This window comes from Heloderma suspectum, chromosome 2 (genome assembly GCF_057233095.1).
Source record: "Heloderma suspectum isolate Gila_16-S chromosome 2, 16-S_ref, whole genome shotgun sequence".
Lineage (NCBI taxonomy): Eukaryota > Metazoa > Chordata > Lepidosauria > Squamata > Helodermatidae > Heloderma > Heloderma suspectum.
The window spans coordinates 217,941,059-217,964,465 of NC_139459.1; the positions used below are offsets into that span (position 1 = coordinate 217,941,059).

At 47.5% G+C, this 23,407-nt stretch overlaps 1 protein-coding gene across 3 annotated transcripts; it reads right to left on the reverse strand.

Moving 5' to 3' along the window:
* Nucleotides 1-7,838: 7,838 nt before the first annotated feature.
* Nucleotides 7,839-22,101, reverse strand: RSAD1 (radical S-adenosyl methionine domain containing 1). Of its 3 annotated transcripts, none has more exons than XM_084837964.1 (9): nucleotides 21,947-22,101; nucleotides 19,039-19,172; nucleotides 17,369-17,573; nucleotides 15,973-16,338; nucleotides 15,489-15,552; nucleotides 15,085-15,232; nucleotides 14,801-14,855; nucleotides 8,361-8,464; nucleotides 7,839-8,256 (listed from the first exon to the last, which is right to left on the reverse strand). In XM_084837964.1, the coding sequence occupies exons 1-9, from the start codon at nucleotides 22,076-22,078 to the stop codon at nucleotides 8,142-8,144; spliced, it is 1,323 nt and encodes a 440-aa protein (XP_084694090.1). In that variant the 5' UTR covers nucleotides 22,079-22,101; the 3' UTR covers nucleotides 7,839-8,141. The 3 variants fall into 3 exon arrangements, with proteins under 3 accessions (XP_084694090.1, XP_084694089.1, XP_084694091.1); XM_084837963.1 differs by having other exon boundaries at nucleotides 14,801-14,891; XM_084837965.1 differs by lacking the exon at nucleotides 14,801-14,855.
* Nucleotides 22,102-23,407: the final 1,306 nt, after the last annotated feature.

Here is a 23,407-nt window from a genome sequence, read left to right on the forward strand (position 1 = left end):
CTGCTGCCGCCGCTGCCACCACCACCAGGCCTTCCTTGTGGACTTCTGCCTGGCAGACCGCCAGTCCCTGCAGGACCAGGCCCCCAGGTACCGAGCCAGCTGTGCTGCTCCACCTGCCCCTCCCTGGAGGGGCTATATAAGCTGGCTGGCTGAGGTGGCCTGGGAGAGCCAGGGCCTGCAGGAGAAGCCACCACCACCACCACCGGGGAAGAGGCGTGCTTGCAGCCGCTGGGCCTGCTGCCGCCGCCGCTACCACCGCCACCAGGCCTTCCCTGTGGACTCCTGCCTGGCATTTTTAAGGGGATTTTAATTGTTTTGTTTGTTTGTTTTATTTTGTTGGGGGGGATTTTGTTGTGTTTTTAGGGGTGGGTAGCCTGCCTGATAGGCGGGAGCGAGGGGGCATGTGTCCACCTGATGGAGGCAGTGGGGGGAGTGTTGGGGGCCAGAACATACCGAGGCTGGGCGGCAGGCGCTGGCGGAGCGCTAGGGGCAGGCCATGCCAGCTAAGGGGAACAAGGGAGAGATGTGTAGTATCTGTCCCCTGCTCCGGGCCTGTCCAGAGCCAAAGGATGGCTGGGGGAGGCGTGACCCCATCTTCTGGCCTTCGTTTGCTGCTCTGCAATGCCAGGTCTGTTACCCAGAAAACCTCCCTCATCCATGACATGATCCTGGATGAGGGTGCAGACCTGGCATGTATTACGGAGACCTGGCTGGCCGAGGCTGCTGCTCCAACCCTTGCAGCCATGTGTCCAGCTGGATTTTCGTATGCACAGCAGCCGAGGGCTGGGGATCGGGGAGGGGGAGTGGCTGTTATCTACCGAGAGTCCTTGGTCTTCACCAGACCCCCTCTCCGGGAGACCAAGGTTGTTGAGTGCATGTACTGGAGGTTGGGCCTGAAGGGCAGTCTGGGGATTCTGCTCGTGTACTGTCCACCCCGCTGCACGACTGACTCCCTGGCCGAGGTGCTTGAGGTGGTCTCTGAAGTGCGTGTACAGTCCCCTAACTTACTGGTGTTGGGGGACTTCTACGTACATTCGGAGGCCATCCTCACAGGAGCACCTCGGGACTTCATGGAGACCATGGCCTCCTGGGAGCTGCACCATATTCTAACTGGGCCCACCCATGTAGCCGGTCATGCACTAGACCTTGTGTTTGTTTCTGGAGAAGCGGGGAGTGATCTGGAAGTCGGGGGTATATCCACCACCCCCTTGTCATGGTCAGATCACTATCTGGTGATGTTGGACTTCTCGGTTCCACAACCCCTCCGCAGGGGTGGAGGACCCATTAAAATGGTCCGCCCCAGGCGTCTTATGGATCCAAATGGATTCCTGAACGCGCTTGGGGATTCTCTGGGGCATGCCAACGGCCACTCGGTCGAGACCCTGGTGGGTGGCCGCAATCACTGGAATGCCGCAATCACTGGGGCATTAGATCGGGTGGCTCCGAAACACCCTCTCCCCCTGAACAGGGCTCGGACTGCACCATGGTCCAATCCGCGGTTACGAGCTCTGAAACAGGAGGTGAGACGGCTAGAGCGCCGGTGGTGGAAGTCTCGCTCCAAAGACGATCAGACACGGGCTAGAGCTATATCTTCAGCCTATCACGTGGCGGTGAAGGCAGCAAAAAAGGAATATTATGCTGCCTCCATCGCGTCTGCAGAGTGCTGCCCCAGGAGGCTGTTCCAAGTGGTCCGGAGCCTGGTCGGTCCTGTGGCTCCGGAACCACTGGAGCATTCTAAGGCCTCCTGTGAGGCTTTGGCAAGGCACTTTGCAGATAAAATTGATCAGATTAGGTGTGTTACTCTGCACACTGTGGATACAGTTAGTGAGCAAGAGGCGGCCTGTGGCAAACCGGTTTTGTGGGATCGGTTCCAGCTTCTTCCTCCTGATGAAGTGGACAAGGTGCTTTCATCTGTAAGGCCAACCACCTGCTTACTTGATCCTTGCCCATCTTGGCTCATTATGAGCTGCAGAGAGAGACTGGGTGAGGGGATCAAGGCGGTGGTGAACGCCTCCCTTGAGGAGGGAGTGATGCCATCAGCCCTCAAGGAGGCAGTGATAAGACCGCTCTTAAAGAAGCCCTCCTTGGATCCTCAAGTTCTGAACAACTTTCGCCCAGTCTCAAATCTGCCATTTTTGGGCAAGGTGATTGAGCGGGTGGTGGCGGTGCAGTTGAAGGCACACTTGGAAGAAACTGATTATCTAGACCCATTTCAGTCGGGCTTCAGGCCTGGGCATGGGACAGAAACGGCCTTGGTCGCCTTGGTGGATGATATGAGGAGGGCTCTGGATAGGGGTGAATGCTCCTTCCTTGTTCTCCTCGACCTCTCAGCGGCTTTTGATACCGTTGACCACGGTATCCTCCTGGACCGCCTGGAGGGGTTGGGCATTGGAAACACTGTATTGCGGTGGTTCCAGTCCTTCCTCTCTGGCAGGTACCAGAGGGTAGCACTGGGAGAGGTTTCGGACCCGTGGCCACTTACTTGTGGGGTGCCACAGGGTTCCATCCTCTCCCCGATGCTATTTAACATCTATGTGAAGCCACTGGGGGCTATCATCAGAAGGTTTGGGGTGCAGTGTCATCAATATGCGGATGACACTCAGCTCTACCTCTCATTCAAATCTTCACCAAGGTTGGCCGTAGAATCCCTGTCCAAATGTCTGGAGACGGTGAGTGGCTGGATGGGGAGGAATAAGCTGAAGCTCAACCCTGACAAGACCGAGGTACTTTTGGTGGGAGACAAGAGGAGGCTGGGGGATGTTGACCTGGTGTTGAATGGGGTACAGCTACCCTTGAAAGACCAGGTCCGCAGCCTGGGGGTCATTTTGGACTCCCAGCTGTCCATGGAGGCTCAGGTGTCAGCTGTGAGCCGGACAGTGCTGTATCAACTCCATCTGATACGGCGGCTGCGCCCCTACCTTCCCGACCATCTGCTCCCATCGGTAGTACATGACCTGGTCTCCTCTCGTTTAGACTACTGTAATGCGCTCTACGTGGGGTTACCCTTGAAGACGGTTCGGAAACTGCAGCTGGTACAGAATGCGGTGGCTCACCTGATTAAAGGCAGCCGCCGGCGAGATCACATCACTCCAGTGCTGAAGGAGTTGCACTGGTTACCAGTTGTTTTCCGGGCCAAATTCAAGGTGTTGGTTTTGACCTTTAAAACCCTATATGGTTCCGGCCCAGCCTATCTTAAGGAGCGCCTCCAGCAACACCAGACAGGCCGCTTTACAAGATCAGCCTCGGATGGCCTTCTCTCTGTCCCATCAGCCAGGACAGCTAGACTGGTGGGGACGAGGGAGAGGGCCTTCTCTGTGGTGGCCCCCACTCTGTGGAACTCCCTCCCTAGGGAACTCCGTCATGCCCCCTCTTTAATGAGCTTCCGTCGTGCATTAAAAACGTGGTTGTTCAGGCAGGCATTTGGGGTGGGTTAGGGTATTTTTTTAAAAAAAAATTTATGGTAAAATTTTATTGTTTTAAATTGTTTATGGTGGGTTGTACATCGCCCAGAGTGGCTGGGTGGCCAGTCAGATGGGCGATTAATAAATTTAATAAATAAATAAATATAATTGCATTAAATTATTGCAGCGGTTTACTGAAGCGCACATGCGATCCTGCGCAAGAAAACACCCAACAACAAAGCACTATTTTTAATTTTTTAAAACTATTTCTGAGTCACCTTTTGATCCAGAAAGGGCCCCCAAGATGACTTACAACTCAAAACTTTAAGAACAATTTAGGGTGCAATCCCATGCATGTTTAGACAGAAAAAAACAGTCTTAAAACTCCCAGCATTCCCCAGCCAGCATGGGAGTTGTAGGACATTTTTCTGTCTAAACATGTATAAGATTGCACCCTCAGAAGTTTAAAACATCACACAGCAAAATTGAGAAAAAGGAGAAAAGCAATCTTTAAAAAGAGAGAGGGGAGCTAATACATTTAGGGAGCAATCCTATTGCCACTAGAAACTGTCTAGAGGGCAATAGGATATGCTAATTCCCAGGAAGCGACCTCTGAGCCTGCGCTCCGAGGTCAGTTCCTGGAAAACTGACCTCCCCCCACGTTCGCAAGGAGAGTGGAGTGACTGAAAAAGGGCAGGGCAGGGCTGGGGGCGTTCTGGGGTGAGGAAAGCGGAGCTGTGTGTATGACACATCCTATGTCATCCTATGTGTCGTACACGCAGCCTCCTCTCCCGGTCGGCCCCCCGCAGCTAGACAGCTGACAACAGCTATCTAGCAGAAAATAGCAGGGCAGGAGAGGTGTGGAGGGAACGATCCCCCCCCCCCGTGCCTCCCCTGCCTTGATTAAGATAGGCAGTTGCCTCCAAGTTCAGAGGCAGCTGCCTATCTTGATAGGATTGCGCCCTAAGGGCTGCTAGATTGCCATAGGATTGGTTGGTTCCCAGAGAACCCCACCCCCAACCTTGTAGGCAGCACAGATCATCCCCTTGCTCTGCATTCCTGGGGCTGGGGAGTTTGGAAGTGCTGGTACAACACTTTCTATGTATCGTCCGGCCTCCCCACCTGTGCGCTGACATCCCATGGCTAGACAGCCAAAATCAGCCATCTAACCATGAATGCAGGGCGGCTGGAGTGTGGAGGAGACGATCCCCTCCATGCTCCTCCCGCCCTGCATTGGCTAGGCGGACGCCTCCAAGTTTGGGGGCAGCCATCTATCCCCATAGGATTTCTCCCTTAAAAGCACTCAAAATTCATGGGGAACAAAAAAAATGCAACTGCCTGCCTAAAACTAAGCTAAGAAGGGGCCAGTGTCATCAGCAGAGATGAGTAAGGGCAGGCAAGATTGGGATGCATGCCAGCGTTCCTTCAGCCTCATAGGATATCACTTCCTGTTTGTTGTGATAAATTCCACAGTCACTCCATTAGAGACAAACTGTAGGCTTGCCTAAAATTGAGAACATCCAAGAGAGAATGGTGATGAGTGAATGACTGGGCAGCAAGGAGCTAATATCTGTACCTAGCTGTACCTCAGTGTAGTACTGCCCAACTGATCTTATGGCAAGGACTAGTAATGTAGTCAGAGCCACTTCACACTCGGGTTTGTAAACTCAGGTCCAAATAATACCTACATTTAGATGGTGGAATACACATGTAGCCCCACTTATTCTGAATGGTGTGTGCACATTTAAATGGCTAGTTGCAAAGACTGCATGCACCACCCACCGTCCTTAAGAAGCAGGTTGTGTGCCCTGCTATCGCTTTCTGCCATCACCCTCCCCTCCCCTCCCCTCCCCTCCCCTCTGAGTAGGAAGGAATTCCCAAAACTGCGAGTTTAGCGGAGTCCATTATCAGCTGCAATTCCACAGATGGTGCTATATGAGGTTCAGTCTGTGTTTTCCTTACCTTCCCTAAAACCAGTATATAGCCAAAATGACCAAATGATCTAGTCTGTGGGAGATTGCTCCTTGGGTCCTTAAAGGAAGCAGCCCATGCCAGATGTTACTGAACATCTGAACATTTAACAACGATAAAATAGGTTGTTGAAGTTTAAGGAAAATGGGATTAGAAAGAGAAATCAAGGGAGGTACAATGAAAACGAATAGGCCAAACAGATTTCCACATTTCCTACACTGAACCACTAGGAAGCTAAGTAACACTTACATGCTAATCAACACAGGTGCTCCACCGATGTTCAGGTGAAGACAAATGGGAAACAATGACACAGTAAAAACACTCCATCTTTATTATGTATAGTTTGGGTTGCGGAGAGATGACTGACAAATAAAAGGCATCCACTAATCAGGATTTGACAAGGGGTGTTTGGTGTAAGTACTGCATATGCTGGGGTGCCTAGGAGATGGATAATTAAAGGTGCTTACTGCTTGCCAGGAAAAACAGGAAGAAGAGGCAAGAATCCTGGTCTCACTTCCCCTCTGCTTGGGCTAGGCAGATTTCGTACCATAAAACTCATCTGGTGGATTCAGGGAAAAGAGAAGGGAATACATGTCTTGCCCATTTCTCTATAATAGAGAAGGGAGTCTTTAGGCAGAGATAGTTCTTAAAGGGACAGACCTGTTATGGCTTTAGGCTATTTCTTTACGGCATAGATGTGGAAACAGGAAAATAATTGCACTCCCACTTTGGTGTTTATTACAGAGACTTTTCTCACTTTTAAACACACATGCACTACTCACAACTGATGGTGCTATGTGTCTATTTGTCACTTAGACTCAGGTACTATTTGGACTTGACTTTGCAAAGTAAAGTGTGAATCAACCCTCAGATGTTTTGCAGGATACAAAGCCTCCCAATGTGGTCTCTATAGCACATAGAAACTGTAAAGACAGCCAGGAGTGTAGTTTTGTTTTAGAGCCTATTTATCCATTTGCTGCTGGCAAGATGAAACTATGGTATCTATAGGAGGAAGAATAGACTAATAGGACATCCTACCACATAGCTGGCTGTTGCCTCCCTTGCAATGGAGTGGCAACACTCATGGAGAAGCAGTTGAAAATCATCAAAGATCTGGATGCATATATTCTGAGTTGTAGCTAGAATGAGAAACATTAGCAGTTGCATTGAGTTAACACATATTTGCCTGTAGTATTTGATTCCTATTGGGTTGAATGTTCAAGCTTTTGAACCTCACCTTCTCCTCCTGTCTAAAATAAATGATTTAACAAAGAACAGAAGACATGCATCCCGACCTGTATGTATCAGTCCCATAGATGCTATTGCCTTTTGTGCATCTGTCTCCTAGAAGAAGTCCGTCTCTATGGTAACAACACACGTATCACTTTAAAAACTATCATATGATAGTTTTAATAGCCCCAACTAAGATAAGTGCTGGTACACTTATGTAGGGCAGAGGGTATAATCTCATGTAGTAACCACATAATGTAATGCAGTTAGTATAGACTAACATGGCTACAGTTCTGGAAAGTATCATCCATATCTTTTGAACCAGAAGCGTCACATTCCTGGACACGCAAGACTGTTTTATAATACATATGGGGTAAGTATATGCTTTACTTGTACCAACTTTCAGCGATATCTTTCAACTACGATCTCTTATGCCTAGAATAACATAACGATGCCACTGTGTCCTGCAATCTGGGCACCAGGAACTTGACAATGTGTTAAGTAAAGCAAGCCAGAGGATCAGGAGTTACTCAGTCCAAGGGCAATGCCTGATTCTTCATCTAAAGCAAACCCAAATCAGTTAATCTGGCTTGGGAAAGGGCTGTAGCTCAGTGGCACAGCAGACGCTTTACATGAAGAAAGTCCCAGGTTCAATCCTGGCATCTCCAGGTAAGGCTAGGAAAGACTCTTGTCTGAAACCCTAGCCCAGTATAAGGAAGCAACTTGTGTTCCAGGAGGACAAGAACTGCAATGAGATGCAGGTCAAGGATGAGGCAGAAAAAAAGAGGGCTAATAAGGAGAGGAAACCCAGCAGACTGGTTGGAACCAATTCAGAATCTGCCCGTGGTGAGAGCCAAAATGGAACAGGAGCCTGGAATTTGAAATAATGCCCGTGGCTGAAACAAGGCACACAACAGGTGACATGTGAAACAGATTTTGGGAGCAGGAATATAGCAGAATGATGTATGACAAGTTACTCTCATGGAAGCATTGCTGGCTTTTTACTCTGAGTGCAGGGCACATCCCAGAGAAAAAGGCATTTTCACCCTCTTGCTTGTACTCTGAAGAATTGAACCATGAGCACGGGAAGCTGCCCTGTAGATACAACATACAAATCTTTTGTTATTTTCATGGCCATTTCCTCCCACAGAAACATTTCTTTATTGTTCACTCACAAAAGTAGAAAACCTCAGTTAATGAAAACCAGTTCACATTTCATTCATTATGTAGCCTAAGGATATTTCATGCTTTATTTCCTGTACAAGCCATAATGACCCCAGAAAAAGAGTTTTCCATCTTGGTACAAAGGGGCCAAAGCCTCTTTGCAACAGCTTAGTTCCGGCCAAGCCTTACACCCAATCATATGAGACCACAGTCAACTCACCAGCTTCATTTAAGAAAATTGTTTCTCTGGATCTGACCTCTGCATTTGAACAACCTTCCAGACAGGAAATAACATCTGTGCACTCTTCAGCTCCAACTTAGGAGGCCATTTCAAGTGTGCTCTGCTGCATGTTAGTTGAGTACAGTGTATGGACTTCAGGTCCCACTGAATGTTTTTTCTTTCTCCACCCAGGCCTGCTGGAGCTGGCCAAGAAGTGTCAGCAGCAGAGAATCCAGCACAGCCAGACCTTTCCAAGAACACCTAAGTCCCCTGCAAAAACAAGCAATCCCCACCAGTGAAGGACGTGAATTAGTCTTTCTCAAGGACCAACATCCTCCTCCTTCCAAGACATATGGAACCCTGCAGTCCTTTACCTGCTGTCTAGAAGCAGCAAGCCATGCTCTACCAGCTCTTTCACTTCCTCCGATTCTCCAAACACATCCCACAGACTGAGATTTGGGGCGAACTGTAGCCAGTGCTATAAGAAAAAAATCCTACTATCAAAAACTGAGTGTTTCTCAGTATCTTGAACAATTAACTTTGGGGCTAATCTCCCATGAAAACACTGATGAGCAAATCTTCTTCTAAAGAACAGATACTTCTTCTAAAGTTCACTATAATGCCCTCCCATCCCATATGCTCTAAGATTTACTGTTTACAGCCCTCTTATGAGGCCTTCCACTGAGTGCCTCATCCATCACTAGAGTTTAGACTGGTGTCCAGAAGGAGCAGGGACTATTTTCTTGTGGCACCATTCCTCTGGAATACTCTTCCCTGTGATGCTTGCAAGATTGGCTGTGAGCTCACCAGGTGCTTCTGAGAGCTCCAACTGAATTGGAGGGGTGTGGCCTGAGTACTCCCAGCAGCTGACTGGGCGGGAAGCTTCAGTCTGTTTCCTGCCTCCCAGCTGAGCAGAGCAGAGCAGAGCAAGCTGCTCCAGCTGGTCCAGGGACTACAGAAGCAGGCAAGCTCCCAGAGAGCGAGCGAACAGAGTGAGCCTACAGGGGGAGCAAACAGGAGTTGGCCAGGGGAGTTCGGCAGGGGAGGTCAAGGGGGAGGCCCCTAACATTTTTTTTTCATTTTTTTTTATTTTTTATTTTAACTAACTTTTTTCCATTTATTTGTCTTGTAACACACACTTCCACACCAGTGGGACTCTGCTTTTAACCTCTACTGAGTAGAGGAGCAGGCATAGGCTAGTCTAGAACAATCACAACGCTAGACACAAAAAGGGAAAAGAGGCTATGGAAGGACAAGACTCTCCAGTGGTGGTGACCTGCAAGGTGCGTGCAATGTTTGTTTTCTTGCCTGAGAACAACATGGCCTACCCCTGCAACAAGTGCAAGTTGATCACGCTGCTGGAGGAAAAAGTAAGTGGACTGGAGCGGCGACTGTTGACCCTCCGGGGAATAAGAGAACACGAAGAGTTCTTGGACAGAATGGGGGAACTACAGCAGCAAAGGGCAGACCAGAAGCTTGAAGAGCAACAGCAAGATGAGGCAGTGGGAAATGCTGAGATGAAGAAAAATGGAATAGAGGATACTCCTTGGAAAAGGGTGACAATTAGGAGAAGAAGAACTAGACACCACTCTGCACCAGTGGAAGCAGTGGAGCTGTGGAACCGATTCCAGGTACTTGCGGATGAGACTGGAGGACAGCTTGCACAGGAAGAATCACAGGGGAACCTGCATGAGAGTGAGCAAGAGGCTAAAGGTCAGTCAAACAGAGGTGATGAAACCCAGGCCTACAAGAAGAAGAAGAGAAGAGTGGTAGTAGTGGGATACTCCTTGCTGCGTGGGATCGAGACCCAAGTATGTCGCGAAGACCCATGGACTCGCCAGGTATGTTGTCTCCCGGGAGGACAGATTAGAGACGTGACTGAAAGGTTGCCTGCACTCATAAAGCCCACTGACAGGTATCCTTTTCTTCTCATCCATGTGGGAACAAATGATACCGCCAAGCGGAGCTACGAAGAGATCACGTCAGACTTTGAAGCTTTGGGAAGGAAACTCAAGAACTTTGGGGCCCAGATAGTTTTCTCATCCATCCTTCCAATAGTTAGAAGAGGGGCAGAAAGGGAACGAAAAATACTCCGGGTGAATGACTGGCTACGAAGGTGGTGCCAACGAGAGAGATTTGGATTCTGGGACCACGGGCTATACTTCCTGGAAGATGGGCTGTTGGCTAGGGATGGGTTGCACCTCACAAAGGATGGGAAGAATGTGTTTGGCCACAGCATGAAGAACTTCATCAGGAGGGCTTTAAACTGAATCCTACGGGGAAGGGAGATGTAATGGTGGGGGTAACAATGGACATAGGCGCATGCACTGCAATGGAGAGAAGAGCTCTGATAACGCCCAATAATAGTCTTCAGACACATGTAGGAAAAAAGCCAGACTATGAAGCACATGGTCTTCGATGTCTATATACTAATGCCCAGAGTATGGGAAACAAACAGAACGAACTTGAACTCTTAATACAAGAGGGAAATTATGACCTGATAGGTATAACTGAGACTTGGTGGGATGACTCTCATGACTGGAATACAGCAATTGAAGGATATAACTTGTTCAAAAAGAACAGGAGGAACAGAAAGGGAGGTGGGGTTGCACTGTATGTGAAAAATACATATCTCTGCACAGAAATACAGGAGGAGGAGCTTGGTAGCCCCATCGAGAGCATCTGGGTTGAAATAAATGGAGCAAAGAATAAAAGGAACCTGGTGGTCGGAGTCTACTACCGGCCACCCAATCAAGGAGAATCATAGAATCATAGAATAGACAAGGATGAAAGACAAGGATGAAACTTTTGAAAAGCAAATAGCCAATGTTTTAAGGAAGCATGATATAGTAGTAATGGGGGACTTCAATTTCCCCGATATTTGTTGGGAGACAAATTCTGCAAAACATGGCGCCTCCAGGAAATTCCTGACTTGTGTGGCAGATAACTTCCTCCTACAGAAAGTAGAGGAAGGAACTAGAGGATCGGCTATCCTTGACTTGATCCTAACCAACAGAGATGACTTAGTGGATAAAGTAGCAGTTACAGGAACTCTGGGGGAAAGCGACCATGTTGTACTTGAGTTCTTGGTTCTAAGGGAAGCAAAAGCCGAGTGTAGCCAAACGTGTACCCTGGATTTTAGGAAAGCTGATTTTCATAAACTCAGAACAATGATCAGTAAGGTCCCATGGCAAGCGATGCTAGCGAGAAAAGGAGTCCAAGATGGGTGGGAGCTTTTAAAAAAGGAAATTCTCAAGGCACAATCACAAGCAATTCCAACAAGAAGAAAAGGTGGAAGACAACAGAAGAAGCCAATGTGGCTTCACAAAAAGCTTAGGGATGACCTGAAAACAAAAAAGGACACATATAGGAAGTGGAAAGAAGGCCAAGTAACAAAGGAAGAGTACAGGCAGATAGCGCAGAATTGCAGGGATGGCGTCAGGAAGGCTAAAGCTGAGAATGAGCTGAGGTTAGCAAGGGATGTTAAAAACAACAAAAAGGCTTTCTTCAGCTACGTGCATAGTAAAAGGCAGAGGAAAGAAATGGTGGTTCAGCTATTAAATAAGGATGGCAAAACGATAACAGAGGACAAAGAAAAGGCAGAGGTGCTCAATTCCTACTTTGGCTCAGTCTTCTCCCAAAAGAGGGTCTATGACCCCCCTGGCAAAGGCGAAGTACAGGCTCAAGGGGCAGGATTGCAGCTTGAGATCGACAGGCATATGGTCAAGGAACACCTCATTACTTTGAATGAGTTCAAATCTCCAGGGCCAGATGAACTGCATCCTAGAGTCATAAAGGAACTGGCAGAAGAACTCTCAGAACCGCTGTCTATTCTCTTTGAGAAATCATGGAGGACGGGGGAAGTGCCAGATGACTGGAGGAGGGCTAACGTTGTCCCTATCTTCAAAAAGGGTAAAAAGGAGGAACCTGGGAACTACAGACCAGTCAGTCTGACATCAATCCCTGGGAAAATTCTGGAGCAGATCATAAAGCAATCCATCTGGAAGCACCTTGACAACAATGCCGTGATTACTCGAAGCCAACATGGATTTGTCAAAAACAAGTCCTGCCAGACAAATCTGATCTCATTTTTTGATCGAGTAACCTCCCTTGTAGACCGTGGGAATGCTGTAGACATCATATACCTCGACTTCAGCAAAGCTTTCGACAAAGTGCCCCATGATATCCTGATGAGCAAACTAGCTCAAAGTGGGCTAGATGAAACAACGATCCGGTGGATCCACAGTTGGCTACAGAATCGGACTCAAAGAGTGCTTATCAATGGGACCTTCTCAAGCTGGGGAGAGGTAACGAGTGGGGTACCGCAGGGCTCAGTCCTGGGCCCAGTGCTCTTCAACATTTGTATTAATGACTTGGAGGAGGAGGTGCAGGGAATGCTGATAAAATTTGCAGATGACACAAAATTGGGCGGGATAGCTAATACTTTGGAAGACAGAAACAAAATTCAAAGTGATCTGGATAGACTGGAGCGCTGGGCAGAAAACAACAGAATGACATTTAATAGGGATAAATGCCAAGTTCTGCACCTAGGAAAAAGAAACCAAATGCACAGTTACAAGATGGGGGATACGTGGCTCAACCACACTACAAGCGAGAAGGATCTTGGAATTGTTGTCGATCACAAGCTGAATATGAGCCAACAATGTGATGTGGCTGCAAAAAAGGCAAATGCTCTTTTGGGCTGCATTCATAGAAGCATCGCTTCCAAATCCCGGGAAGTACTTGTTAGCTCAGCACTGGTTAGGCCTCATCTGGAGTACTGTGTCCAGTTCTGGGCACCACACTTTAAGAAGGATGCAGACAAACTGGAGAGGGTTCAGAGGAGGGCAACAAAGATGATCAGGGGACTGGAAACAAAGCCCTATGAAGAGAGACTGAAAGAACTGGGCATGTTTAGTCTTGAGAAGACTGAGGGGAGATATGATAGCACTCTTCAAGTACTTGAAAGGTTGTCACAGAGAAGAAGGCCAGGATCTCTTCTTGATCATCCCAGAGTGCAGGACACGGAATAATGGGCTCAAGTTACAGGAAGCCAGATTCCGGCTGAACATCAGGAAAAACTTCCTAACTGTAAGAGCAATACGACAATGGAACCAATTACCTGGGGAGGTGGTGGGCTCTCCCACACTGGAGGCCTTCAAGACGAGGCTGGACAGCCATTTGTCAGGGATGCTCTGACTTGGATTCCTGCACTGAGCAGGGGGTTGGACTCGATGGCCTTGTAGGCCCCTCCCAACCCTACTATTCTATGATTCTATGACTAGTTCCGTGGAAATTTTCAGGAAGAGTCAAAACCCTCCTATCCTACCATGTTTTTGTAGTCTTCTGCAACTTGTAGGTTTAAACAGTTTGTTTAAACCCTGCATATCACTTGAAGTATTTTATTTTGAAACTATTTTAAAAATGTTGACTTATACGTGTTGTTTTTAAGGATTTGTTTTAAACGGTAGTCACTTATTTTGCTAGCTGCCTTAAGGGACTCTTAGGCCAAAAGGCATGGGATATAAATGAATGTATGTAAAAATAAATGAATCCTTATTTTTGTCTTCTGTCCCAACAACTAGCATTTAAAGCACAACTAGCATACCTTTCTGAACTCCTGAGCTGTCTGCATCTTTCTAATGAAGGCAATCATCATGTCAGTTGCTAAACCAGAATCCAAGTCCTAGTTTGGTGGCAAACCCCTCCTTTTTGTAGAACACCTCTTTTATGCTGACACCAAAAACACATTGCACAAGCAAGGCTTACAAGTTAAGTGGCAATAGTGTAGGGGAAGGGATGGATGAGAGGAAGTAAGCTTACCATGGGGTTGTTGTTGTTTTTTTGTTTTTGGCTGAGCCTACACTGCATATATGAAAATTGTCTAGGGCCAGAGGGTTTAGATTTTCACAAACAAAAATCCATAACTTGTGGAATTCCATAACTGAAATATAATAAATAACTTGGTAAACATGCATCAATTTAAATTTTCAAAACTTATTTTAGCAAGAAAAATTGTGTATTTTTTGTCTTTGTTGGAATGGGCAGGAATAGCAAAATGTGATGATTTAGGGTACAACTAAATGTGATGCTTGACAAAATACTGCTGCCAAAACTAGAAGCCTGGTGTTAAATTGTTCTCCCCACCCTGGTAACGTTTATGAGTTTTAGGTGTACCTTTCCCTTTTCCTCTGCCCCCAAAGATGTAATTAGTTGCCACTAATAGGAGCAAGGAAACAACAAGGGTAAGTCTGAAGAAAAGTTACAGGGAGAGGGGAATGAACTCAGCATGGGTTTGTTGTTCTTAGCAGCAGCCTTGTGTCAAGCATCTCTTCCAATTCCTTCCTTGATAGATCACTGAAAGGGACAATAAACATTTTGTGGGAAATAGACTGGGCTTCATGGGAACTGAGGGAGAAAAATCTGCAGTCCTAAAGTTTAGCCTCAGGCCTACTGGAAGTCCCATACAGATCTCTACATATGTTGGTTCATTTAGCATAGCCCATATGTTTTCAAAGGTTTCTCCACAAAGACTAGAAATGTGGTCTTTTAAAAACAGGTTCAAAGCATTGTAGCCAACCACACATATTTCACTTCCTGACCACCTGTGTCTCTATTATTCTTTGAGTACCCACAAGCCTCTACCCACTAACTTGCTGAAAAGGCAGACAGTTCAAAAAATATGAGTAATAGGCTGTTTCTGACAAGCCACTTCATCTGAGGATTGTGGAACGAGGGCATCCAAAGTCACAAATCCATCCAATCAGTTGCAAGAGCAGCTGCTGCCACCATCACCGCGATACTGGAATCTCACCTGGTGTGCGATTCCTGCATTCATACGGAGTCCCAGCATCAGAACCTCCTCCAATCTATAAAAGACCCAGGATAGGTAGGTAATATTATGCCTATATTACAGATGGAAGGTTGTGGTTATGGTATGCCGAATGAGTTCATGCCTGAGCCAAAATATGAACCAAAGACTTCTCAGTTTACTCACTGTACTACCCTAGTTTTCAGGAATACCACTTAAGTACATGGGAAGGAAATGACAAACTTCGTCTGGAAGCCAGCAGCCTCCTCACATCCCCTTTTACTTACATATCCAGTTCACTCAGCGCAGTCTGCTTCCGGGTCCCATGCCCAAAGGCCAACACCTCTTTCATCCATGTATCTGGCTCCAGAGTCTGTATTCTGGCCTCTTGATGAATCTTGCCATCTCCCTGTGACACAAATCTCCCATGGGCTCCTAGGAAAGAGGCAGCCAGTGCTGGGACTTATTTCTGATCTCTAGATGAAGCAGGTATGAGAAGCAACCACTGGGTGGTTAACCAGCAGTACCTGCTGCCAGAGGGCAGAGGCCCTCCCTTCCCCAACTCCCCATGCTTATCATGAAGCATCATTTCAATGTAATCACTGAAAAGCACTTCAATGAACCCAGCTTGGGAAGCTGTTGTATCACTGAATACAACACTGGCCCCCCTCATCTTCCCAAACAAGCTCACCTGGTCCAAGCCCAATATATTGACAGCCTTGCCAATAGGAAAGATTGTGTGTACTAAGAGCCCCCTGCAGGGAAAAAAAAGCATAAACCAGTAAGGAATTGCTAGTCTGCCCGCAAGCGTTACATGATGCTGGACAACTTTCAGTGTCTGATTCTTGTGGCCCCTCAACACTTCACTGGGCCCCAGAATTCTAGTTTCTTTAAAGTCAAGCCATCCTCTTTCTTGTAACAACTTTCTCACCATTCTCTCTTGGGACAGGAACTAGGACTCGTATCCAAATTCTTCAGGCTGTGCTTCCATAAAACTTGTTCTTACTAAGAAGACATGCTCAGACCAAATTCCTTTCAATTGTGTAGCAGGAAGACATTCCCTCCCTCCCACACTGCAAGCAAACTTATTTCACTATCAGGACCTGAATTACTGTAGTCTACTCCCTCCTACTTAGGTTATACAGCACAGGGACTAGGCAAAGGAAAAGACTTACATTCCTAGCAAAATTGGAGACCTCATATTGCCAAAAGCCTGCATTCTGCAGAATGTGCCGTGCACAGTCATACATCTCTGATACTACATCCGGATCGGGCATGGGCAGGAAGCCCTGATGGACCTGCTTAAAGAGAGAAGTGCCTCTCTCCAGTGTCAGTTGGTAGAGAGAGATATGGTCATCACATACTGCAAGCACCTCCTCCAAACTGTGGACCCACGAGGCAACTGTCTGACCTGGGAGGCCAAAGATGAGGTCAATGGATGCACGGCCTGGAAAGAGTTTCTTGGCTTCTTCTAAAGTTCTAAGAGCATCATAAGCTGTGTGGTTCCTTCCAAGAAGCTTCAGTTCTGCATCATTAAGTGACTATGGAAGAGAAAGAAGAAAAAACCATGAGCATGTTTGGTTTGTTGAGAATGGGAAGAAGAGGAAGCAAGAGTCTTGGGGGAGAGCTATGACTGAGGTGAGAGGAAAAACAGTATAAGAGCATGCAAGTATTTCTGTGAAACGACCAAGTAGAACGAAAGGGGGCCAAGACTGAGGAGTACCACAGTAAGAGCCAACTTACACTTTATATGGGAGATCTTGGTCATTTGAAAAAACTGAAATGCAGCCACGGAGGCGGGTGTGTGTGTGTGTGTGTGTGGTCAGAGCAGAAATGGAAATAGGTGTTTAAATATTTTTCCCATGGTTTTTCTCAATGAAAATTGCTCCCTCAGGTTGCTATTTCCCTCACTGCTGTTTGCAGTGCCAAATTGCAGTCCCCCTTGCCAAATTTACAGCCCAATCTTATGCATGTCTAAATTATAGAAACCTCACTGAAACTAGGAAAGAATTACCCCACAGGTCAGACTGGTAGTGACTATGGCATGTGGACTGGTTTGTTTGTGTGAGTTATTCAGAGGTATTTATTCCATAAGTACTTGTTTTCTGCTTGTGGCACCCTGTAGCCTGGAAGAGCGGCCAGGGAGTGGGGGGTGGGGAGGAAGGATGAGGAGCAAGGCAAACAACAGGAGTTTTCAGTCCCTTGCAGCTCTACAATTCTATGAAAACAAAATTGCTCAAAATTAGCATAAGTGATTCTAAGTACAATGGGTCAAATTGAACGTCCTGCTAGCAGACATCTTTCTCCCTCTCTCTTCCCCCTGCAGATCTCTGCGACACCCAAAAATCTGCTCTGGAGGGTTCCCCAGCCCTCTGAAGCAGATTTTGAAGTGGGGGGGGCACGGGGGGGGGAATCACACATACACACCCCATCCGGGTTCCCCTGAAGGAAGTGCTTCCATCAGTGGAACAACACCACTGGATACAATCCAAAGTTTTCATTTCCCTCAGAAAGTATTGTCGTTTGTTGCAGATTAATTCAGCCCTGAAAGCAGTGCTCCCGTTATGTCACCTGGATGCCAATGGAGAGGCGGTTGACACCTGCTTTCTGGAACTCGGCAAGGCACAAGGCATTCACTGAAGTTGGATTGGCTTCCAATGTAACCTCAGTGCCTTCTGCTAAATAGGCACATTGGGAGATGGTATCCAAGACAGCAGCAATGGTGAGTGGGCTGGCCAAGCTTGGTGTTCCCCCACCAAAGAATACTGATGTGACTCTGCAAAGCCGACAGAAAAGAGGAAGGAACATATCTGAGAAAAACAATATGGAACCACTTCCAGAGGGGTAACTCTGTCTACCGTAGCAAATTTATGCCATAATAAATTTGTTGGTCTTTAAGGTGCTAGAAAACTCTTTGATTGTGGATCTATGTGTGCCTCCATCATGTTCATCTCAGGGAATAATTTTTTGTCATAAGGCTTCCTACTGCTCAGAAAGACTTTTGACCTCTGCAGGACCTTACTGAGGCCACTGCCTTAATAGTGAAGAGAGTCAGCATGGCTTATTCCTAAGTAGTAAAATCCAAACACAAGATCTGCTCCTGGCTTCATTCTAGAAGTCATCTCTATCAACCACTTTTTTCCATTCTTTCTAAGGGCTTCATCACACAAGGCTGAAAATCCAGCAGTTTACTGGGCTTTCTGCTTCTGGAATCTTCATGGGATCAGATCAGGTCCTTTCCATGTGGCTTTAAAAAAAAAACTAAGCTTCTCAATGAGATCTATGTGTCTCATTACAAAGCCACTAGGTGGCGGTGTTGTTTTATTTGTAATAAAAGCAACTTTAAACTACACCCACATTTATGTCGACTAGGTGGTGGGAGAAGGGAAAATGCCGGGCTTTCCTCGTCATGGAAAACAATGCAATAGAGCTCACAAACAGCAGGAGGTTCCCTGGATGAGGGCTGCGTCGTGTACAGTGTGATGTGGCTGCAAAAAAGGCAAATGCTCTTTTGGGCTGCATTAATAGAAGCATAGCTTCCAAATCCCGGGAAGTACTAGTTCCCCTCTACTCAGCACTGGTTAGGCCTCATCTGGAGTCCTGTGTCCAGTTCTGGGCACCACACTTTAAGAAGGATGCAGACAAACTGGAGAGGGTTCAGAGGAGGGCAGTGAAGATGATCAGGGGACTGGAAACAAAGCCCTATGAGGAGAGACTGAAAGAACTGGGCATGTTTAGCCTTGAGAAGAGAAGACTGAGGGGAGATATGATAGCACTCTTCAAGTACTTGAAAGGTTGTCACAGAGAGGAAGGCCAGGATCTCTTCTCCATCATCCCAGAGTGCAGGACACGGAATAATGGGCTCGAGTTACAGGAAGCCAGATTCCAGCTGAACATCAGGAGAAACTTCCTGACTGTTAGAGCAATACGACAATGGAACCAATTACTTAGGGAGGTAGTGGGCTCTCCCACACTGGAGGCATTCAAGACGAGGCTGGACAGCCATCTGTCAGGGATGCTGTGACTTAGATTCCTGCACTGAGCAGGGGGTTGGACTCGATGGCCTTGTAGGCCCCTTCCAACCCTACTATTCTATGATTCTGTGATACAGGACCTGCAAACTTCTGTGAGTAAGCAATCTCCGTAGCAGGATAAAAGCCCGGTGTGAAGGAGCCATAAGTCTCACAACTATAAATCCTAATTCTTCAAAGCTGTCCTTTTCCTCTTGAGCTATTACCTACCTTTGGACTTGGCTGAGTCGGATCAAAGTCTTGGCCTCCAGAATGAGGCAATTCCTCATTCTAGGTTCATTGAGGTTTCGGGGGATATACTTGTTGAAGTTGCAGTAGCTGCAGCGTTTCTCACAGTAGGGCCACTAAGAGACCAAGGAAATGACAATTATGATTTATGAAGACCGAACATTCTTCTAGTATCTTTCTGGCATCTTCACCCAGCTGTGCCCAGAAATCACCTATATCTTGCCAGAGCAAGGCCAGCCACACACAGCCACTGACTTTATATCTGTATCCCATTCTGTCCCAAAGATTCATGGTGCCAAGCATGTTAATTTAAAAAAAAAACTTGGTAACTATTCAAAATAATGTATTAAAATATAACCATCCCCTCAGCCTCATAACAATTTGTCAATAAATGCTAGCCCAAGCAGAAAGAACTTGTTCTGCTTCAAGATGCTCTGGCTCTAGCTTTGGTTAACCTTCAGAGGCTTTCCATCACCATGCTGTACCCCCAATACTGAAAGTATTTGGTGTGCAAGTGACATGTTTAGAGAATACCCTTAGCCATGGATAATTCAGTGGGGTATGAAGAAGAGTCACGTATCTCAAATTCATAAACAGAAAATAATAGTCTGAATACACCCTGCTCCATAACTAAATTATCCTTGGGGAGGGGGCAATAAGAGCTGGTGGAAGTACAGCACAAGCCAAGCCGGTGTCCTGCACTTGCTATGGCAGTGGGCCAACATATGCTGGTTCTGGAATATCAATATGGAGATTGGGATGGTCCTGAATACAGATTTTGGATATGGGGAGCATGATGTTATTTTAATACCATTCCAAAGCACATCCAATTCACAGAAAGTCAGCACAGATCATTTTCCAAGGCTAATGTATCCACACTGTAGAGGGCCCTTAGGAATGTACTATGTATTGAAGGTGGGGGTACATCTTTAAATGCTCCTCCATGTAACACCCTCCTTCAAAACCTCACTGCATATGGGAAACTGCATGTTGAGACTAAGCTAGAACACTTCTTTCTGATGTGTTAAGTTAGCTTTTGCTAACATGGGGAAGCATTCAAATATGTAGTCCCCCTTCAGTCTGATATTAAATCATATAGGTCAGCAAGTATGGTAATATGTGATATTAATATGTAGCTTGACTCTTAGCTAAACAAAAAAAAAAAAAAAAGGAAGTACAAGCCCAGAGAGTTAGACAAGGCTCATAGCCAACCATGAGAGACCTGTATTAAGAGCTCAGGAAAAAAACACTGGACTATGATGCCAACTGGAGTATATTCTTAAAGGTTTCTTTCTCAGAAATGTAATGGCCTGGTAACGTTTTGAAACTCTTTCCTTAAGAATTTAGACTTTCACCATCCCCCAGCCCTTCTCTCTGAACTATATCCTGGAATAAACTAGATGTATATGAATTACTTCTCATGCAGCCGGATCCAGTGGTATGTGAACATTTGTTCAACAAGGCTTACTCCTAATTAAGAATGCAGAGTACTGAAACCTTATTTTTTGCTCTGCTTTATTTGAAGATTTGGGGGATCTGTAAAAATCACAAAAGGTACAATAAATGTGATAGAATTAAAGAACTTTTATTGCTTGTTTCATTATGCTCCTGGATAAAAACTACAGGATAAAAATACTGATGTAACAGCAAAAAGTCTTGCTTCTTATACTAATGCTAGCAATAAGAACTGTGGAAGACGCACTATTTCTGGTTCTCCTTCTGCATGCTTCACGTAAGATTTGATTTTTATTTCTTCACTTAAAGTTTTCCAAGTATGTATGTAAGCACAACTTTACTGATAGCTTTTGTACTGTTTCAGCATTCAAGTTATTTTCTGCATGTATGATAATATATTGTTTTTGATGCTCTAGCTCATGGCAAAACTAATTTATAATACTATAACTTAAGAATACATGTTCTTTGTTGTTCTTGAAAATACACTAAAAATCGTAACGAGGAAAAAAGAACTGGCTTTCATTTTAATGACTTCCATTTTCAAAGCCTGGTCAAACTGAACACCTTAAATTCAACTCCACATTAATATACAAACCCATTACAAACAAATGGAGCACTGGTTAAAATACTGGTAGTGGCCTGCTGCATGCAGGCAAACTGTATTCTGCACTAGGACATTTTTCAGAGCAGTCTGATCAGGCTTGCAAATAATGTTTTGAGGGAGGAAGGGTCACCCAGCTTATTTTACCTTGCACCCATATTCCCCTCCCCAGCATGGCTGGCAGGGGAATGCTGGGAGTTGTAGGAGTTTGTTTTACTGCCTATATATGCACAATATTGCGCCTTTAAAATCCTAACTAACGCGGGAGAGGGGACGGGGACTTCCAGGAGGAAGCTGCGCGACTTTCTCGTCAGAACTGCTCGACCCCACTGAGCTAAGGATCGTCCCCCGCCACTCTGCAATAGCACAAAGAAACCGACACGTCCGTCGGCCGCGCGGAAGAGGAGCGCCGCGCGCCACTCAGCGCATGCGCGGAGCGTGACGGGCAGCTGGAAGCGGGATAAGGGCGCCTCTAAACGCGCGTCGGGGTGTCTAGACAGTGCAGCGGCGCCCGCTCGGCTCCCGCTCAGTCGCACTCCACGTTGGTGGGGGAGGAAGCGCACGCAAGCCATGAAGAAAGGGGGCACAGCTCACAGACTCGGAGAGAACCCCCCAAAGACCCCCCGTTTACTGGAAGGGGACAGTGTCCCCAGCGGCCACGTTAACGTGTTGACGCACAAGGCGCCCGGCTTTCTCCGCCTTGGGAATAAGCAGCCCCGCGGCGCCCAGGCGGGACGGGCGCGCAAGGTAACCAGGGTCAAGCCCGCGCGACAGCCCGCCCCGCGCGTGTGCACGGGCTCCCGAGCGTGTTGGCGCGACCCCGGCCCAACTCACGTGGACGTAGAGCGCGGCGTGCGCGGCGGGCGGCTGGGCGTGGAGCTGGGCGGCGCGGCGTGCCGCGGGCGCCCGGGAGCCCCGCCGCCCGGCAGGGAGCCCCGCCCGCAGCTGGCCTAGGCGTGCGCCCATGCCTCTCCCGCCGGCCCCGCCCTGGCGGGCTGCGGCCCGGTTCCGGTGTCCGCGGCCGGTGGAAGCGCCGGGACGGCCCGCCCCCAGCGAGGGCGCGGGGAGGCTCGGCTCGGCGCTGCCTCTGGCGGTGGTTGTTTATTCGCTCAGTCGCTTCCGACGCTTCGTGACTGCATGGACCAGCCCGCGCCAGAGCTTCCCGTCGGCCGTCGCCACCCCCGGCTCCCCCAAGGTCGAGCCCGTCACCTCCCGAATATCATCCATCCACCTTGCCCTTGGTCGGCCCCTCTTCCTTTGGCCTTCCACTGTCCCTAGCATCAGCATCTTCTCCAGAGTGTCCTGTCTTCTCATGATGTGGCCAAGGTACTTCAGTTTTGCCTTTCATATCATTCCCTCCAGTGAGCACTCTGGCTTTATTTCCTGGAGGATGGACTGGACTTCATCACATGGTTGACACCGAAATCAGATTGACTACATTCTTCGTAGCCAAAGGTGGCCTCTGGCGGGGCGAGACGAATGTTCATCCAGGAATGAGCCATGGGCATAATAGAACAAGGCTGCGTTTGGGCCCCAGTGACCATTTTCATGTGAAGGATCTGCTCTGAGAACGTTAGAGTGGCGAGGAAGAAAAGTTCCATTAACCATCTGCAGAGTGCATTTCCCATTCTCCGCACGGGTGGGATGTGGCGCTGGAGTAGGACCAGGGGGAGTTGGGTTCAAGTTCCTCGCTCATGAAGATCATTGGGTGGCCAAACAACTGGCATACTCTCTCAGCCTACCCTACTTCACAGGGGCAGGGGAGAGGGAAGGAGAGAAATAAGTACACTGCCCTGAGCTCCGCTTGGAGAGGTAGAATTTAAATATATTAATATAGTATTAACGTATAATAATACAGAGCAGGGTTTTCAGTACAGTACAAATCTTCACGTAGGTTTCATTCATGGAAGTCCTGGTTTGGCTTTCAGGACAAATGGCACCTCAGCAACTTCCTTTAGGGCACAATCCTATGACCGCTAGACAGCCATAGGATTTTTCAGTTCTCAGGAACTGGCCTCGGAGCCCGTTCTCTGAAGTCAGTCCCCAGAAAACTGGCTCCCTTGCCGCTTCGTAGAGGGCGCAGTTCGTCCCTGGTTCCATGCTCAGAAGAGCAGCATGGAGCGAGGGGGTGGGAGTGGCAGAAGCGCCGATTCGAGGCTTCCTATGCTCTCCCCCGCTCTGAACTGCTCCAGCTAGACAGCCGAAATTGGCCATCCAGCTACAAATGCAGGGCGCCTGGAACACGGAGGAGAAGATCCCCTCCACGTATCACCCACCCTTCATTGGATTGTTGGT

What these genes read in the sequence shown, in the direction of transcription:
- RSAD1 (XM_084837963.1), bottom strand. Translation starts at nt 22,078, where the DNA reads ATGGGCGCACGCCTAGGCCAGCTGCGGGCGGGGCTCCCTGCCGGGCGG. An exon ending in ACGCCGCGCTCTACGTCCAC is followed by an intron (nt 19,173 to 21,946) that starts GTGAGTTGGGCC and finishes TTGGTCTCTTAG; the next exon opens with TGGCCCTACTGTGAGAAACG. An exon ending in GCCTCTCCATTGGCATCCAG is followed by an intron (nt 16,339 to 17,368) that starts GTGACATAACGG and finishes TCTCTTCCATAG; the next exon opens with TCACTTAATGATGCAGAACT.